The following is a 2,987-nucleotide window of genomic DNA, read 5'->3' as shown; positions in this document are numbered from 1 at the left end:
TTGCCAGACCCCAGTTGAACCGTCCAACCCATGCTAGCATGGAAAGCGGACGTTAAACGATGATGATGATGATATATATATAACTTAGAATAACTTAGAAAGGTTTTGGCCAGTATTGGCCCAGGCCATGTCTAACTTAATGGCACCACCTGGCGAAGTCTTTCAGTTCAGGATTTGGGCACCAAGGCCCATTCGAGCAGAGAGTTATTGTTTGCGGAGTCATATCCGGGTGTGGGTGGTTTGTCCGGTACTGTTTGAAGGAATTTGTCCAAAGACTTCTTGAATTTTGTGTGGTCAGTTTCTTTTTTGACGTGTCCTGGTGTAATGTTGAAGAGAGCTGGTCCAATTGAGGTGAAATAGTTGTGCCGTATTGTCGTTATGTGATGCGATTTAGATTTTTGTTATGGACAAAGACTAAATACATTTGTGTTTTTTGTTTTTTGAGAATTGAAATTTGAATAAAAAGGAAGGAGATAGATTATTATTATTATTAGTTATTTACTGCAATATTCTAGTATTTTAAGCTGTCTGATATTTTTTCAATCAGTAGTATATATATATTATATATAAATATATATATATATATGTATGTATATATATATATATATAATAAATATATATATATATGTATGTATGTATATATAAATATATATATGTATGTATGTATATATAAATATATATATGTATGTATATATATATATATAAATATATATATGTATGTATATATATATATATAAATATATATATATATGTATGTATATATATATATATAAATATATATGTATGTATATATATATATATAAATATATATGTATATATATATATATAAAAATATATATGTATGTATATATATATATATATATGTATGTATATATATAATATGTATGTATATATATATATATAGTATGTATATATATATATATATGTAATATATATATATAAATATATGTATGTATATATATATATAAATATATATGTATATATATATAAATATATATAGTATATATATATATAAATATTTATATGTATATATATATATAAATATATATGTATGTATATATAAATATATATGTATGTATATATATAATAAATATATATATGTATGTAATATATATATATATATATATATATATATATATCTATGTATATATATATGTATATATATATACATATATATATATATATATATATATATATATATATATATATATATATATATATATATATATACGAGGAGGTGCTGCAAAGTTATATATACACAGACACTCACACTCAACAGGTGCCATTTACAAGGTTACAGAAGGTCCTTGCCCGAGGTGTAATGCAGTGGGACAACCTGAAACCTGATGGTTGGGAAATGAACTCCTTAACTGCACAGCTGTGTGTAATATAAAGCAGAAGACTGGTTAGTTTTGTTAATTTAGCTGAGAAACATCTGTGATGTTTGAATAAAGCAGAGATTATCTGGTTGAATGGTCTTGGAGTTTGCCATTCTTATATGGCATCCAGCAAAGGAATATCTAAGTAAAATAAGTAAAACACAAGAATCCAGGGGACCAATTGCAGTCTGGATGCTGTGATGGTTGTGTGATGAAGTTTGCTTCACAGCTGTGTGGCATCTTGTCGAAGTTTCTTCTATCGAAGCCTTGTGAATGAAATTTGATTAGGGGAAATTATATGGAAGCCTATCAAAATGGGTTGCTCCTGTTTTTGGGTGGTAGAATTAATCTATATCATTCTGTTTAATATTAACACTTAGGAATTGAGGTGGGAGGAGGTTTTAACGATGTGTATTTTGCTGTAAGCTTTCAGGCTGAGACTGAGGAGAGGTTTTTTTTCTTTTCACCTATCTTCATAAAAGTCTTAGAAACCCTGAAAATGGTCATGTGGATTGCCCTTCCTGCTTTGACTTAGCCATTAAACAAGTAAACTATTTTCAAAAATAAACTATTTAATCAAACTAGTAAATGAATATAAACTTAGATGTTGGTGTTAGGAAGGGCATTCAGCTGTAGAGACCCTGCCAAAGCAGACATTGGAGCATAATGCAGCCCTTCAGCTTGTTGGATCTTGCGAAACCATTCAACCTATGCCAGCCTAGAAGACAGACGTTAAACGACGATGATTATGATGATTTACTAATTACTGCAAACTTTTTTTTCTCTCTCCAGGTAACTACTTCCACAACATCTACAGTGATTACAAAGTCGTTGCTATAGAGACTGCAGAATCCATGCGAGAAAAACCTCTGAAGGCGTCAGCTTATATCACTTTCTTGTCTGCCATTGGATTCTTAATAAAATCCAACCCGAATGAGAACAGTTTCACCTACAGCCTCATGGAAAGTGCCAATAGACTTGCTCTTGTTGGTCAAGCGATTCGCAGCCCGAAAACAGAGAAACATTTACGAGAATTGGTTTCAAACATGAGGGACAGCAAATTGGTTCATATTAATTTAGGGGTTTGTTCTTTCATGTATGAAGACAATTATACTCAAGGCCTTGGGCTGTACGTTGCACAGTGCGGTAAATTAAAAACCCCATGGTTAGAGATTTATAAAAATATTGTAGATGTTGGTATTAATGGTTACTGGATTTATTTGGAAGATGCCATGAAGGATTATGACGTTAATGAGAACGAATGGGATGAAACTGGAAATATGACGGCTTCATCTCGTTAACATAATCAGCTTCTGTAAGCAATAGAAGAGACCAATAGTGAACCAAAATAAAATGTTTTGATTTCAGATATATTGATTTTATTTCTGTGATATATTGTTTGTTTCTATGTCCATTTTTCCATGCCAGCATGCATATCTTACTGAGGTTTTGTTTTACTGCTGGATGCCCTTTCTGTCCCTAACCCTTGCATGTCTTGAAAGGTGTACAGTGAATGAAGGATTTGTTGACTGGAGAAGTGACAACACTGCTTGCAGCTTGACAAATACAGAGATCCACTCGCTTGCTCTCTCTCTCTCTCTCTCTCAT

The 2,987-nt window shown here is 31.2% G+C and overlaps 1 protein-coding gene across 1 annotated transcript in view; it reads left to right on the top strand.

The window, feature by feature from the left end:
* Window positions 1-2,750, top strand: part of LOC115215719 (mitochondrial import inner membrane translocase subunit Tim29) — a 7,604-nt gene extending 4,854 nt beyond the window's left edge. The window contains exon 2 of the mRNA XM_029785012.2: window positions 2,172-2,750. Coding sequence (XP_029640872.1) covers window positions 2,172-2,680 — 509 coding nt within the window. The 3' untranslated portion in view covers window positions 2,681-2,750. The remainder of the gene's footprint in view (window positions 1-2,171) is intronic.
* Window positions 2,751-2,987: the final 237 nt, after the last annotated feature.

This window comes from Octopus sinensis, linkage group LG9 (assembly GCF_006345805.1).
Source record: "Octopus sinensis linkage group LG9, ASM634580v1, whole genome shotgun sequence".
Lineage (NCBI taxonomy): Eukaryota > Metazoa > Mollusca > Cephalopoda > Octopoda > Octopodidae > Octopus > Octopus sinensis.
This window is presented reverse-complemented; position numbering and strand designations above follow the sequence as displayed.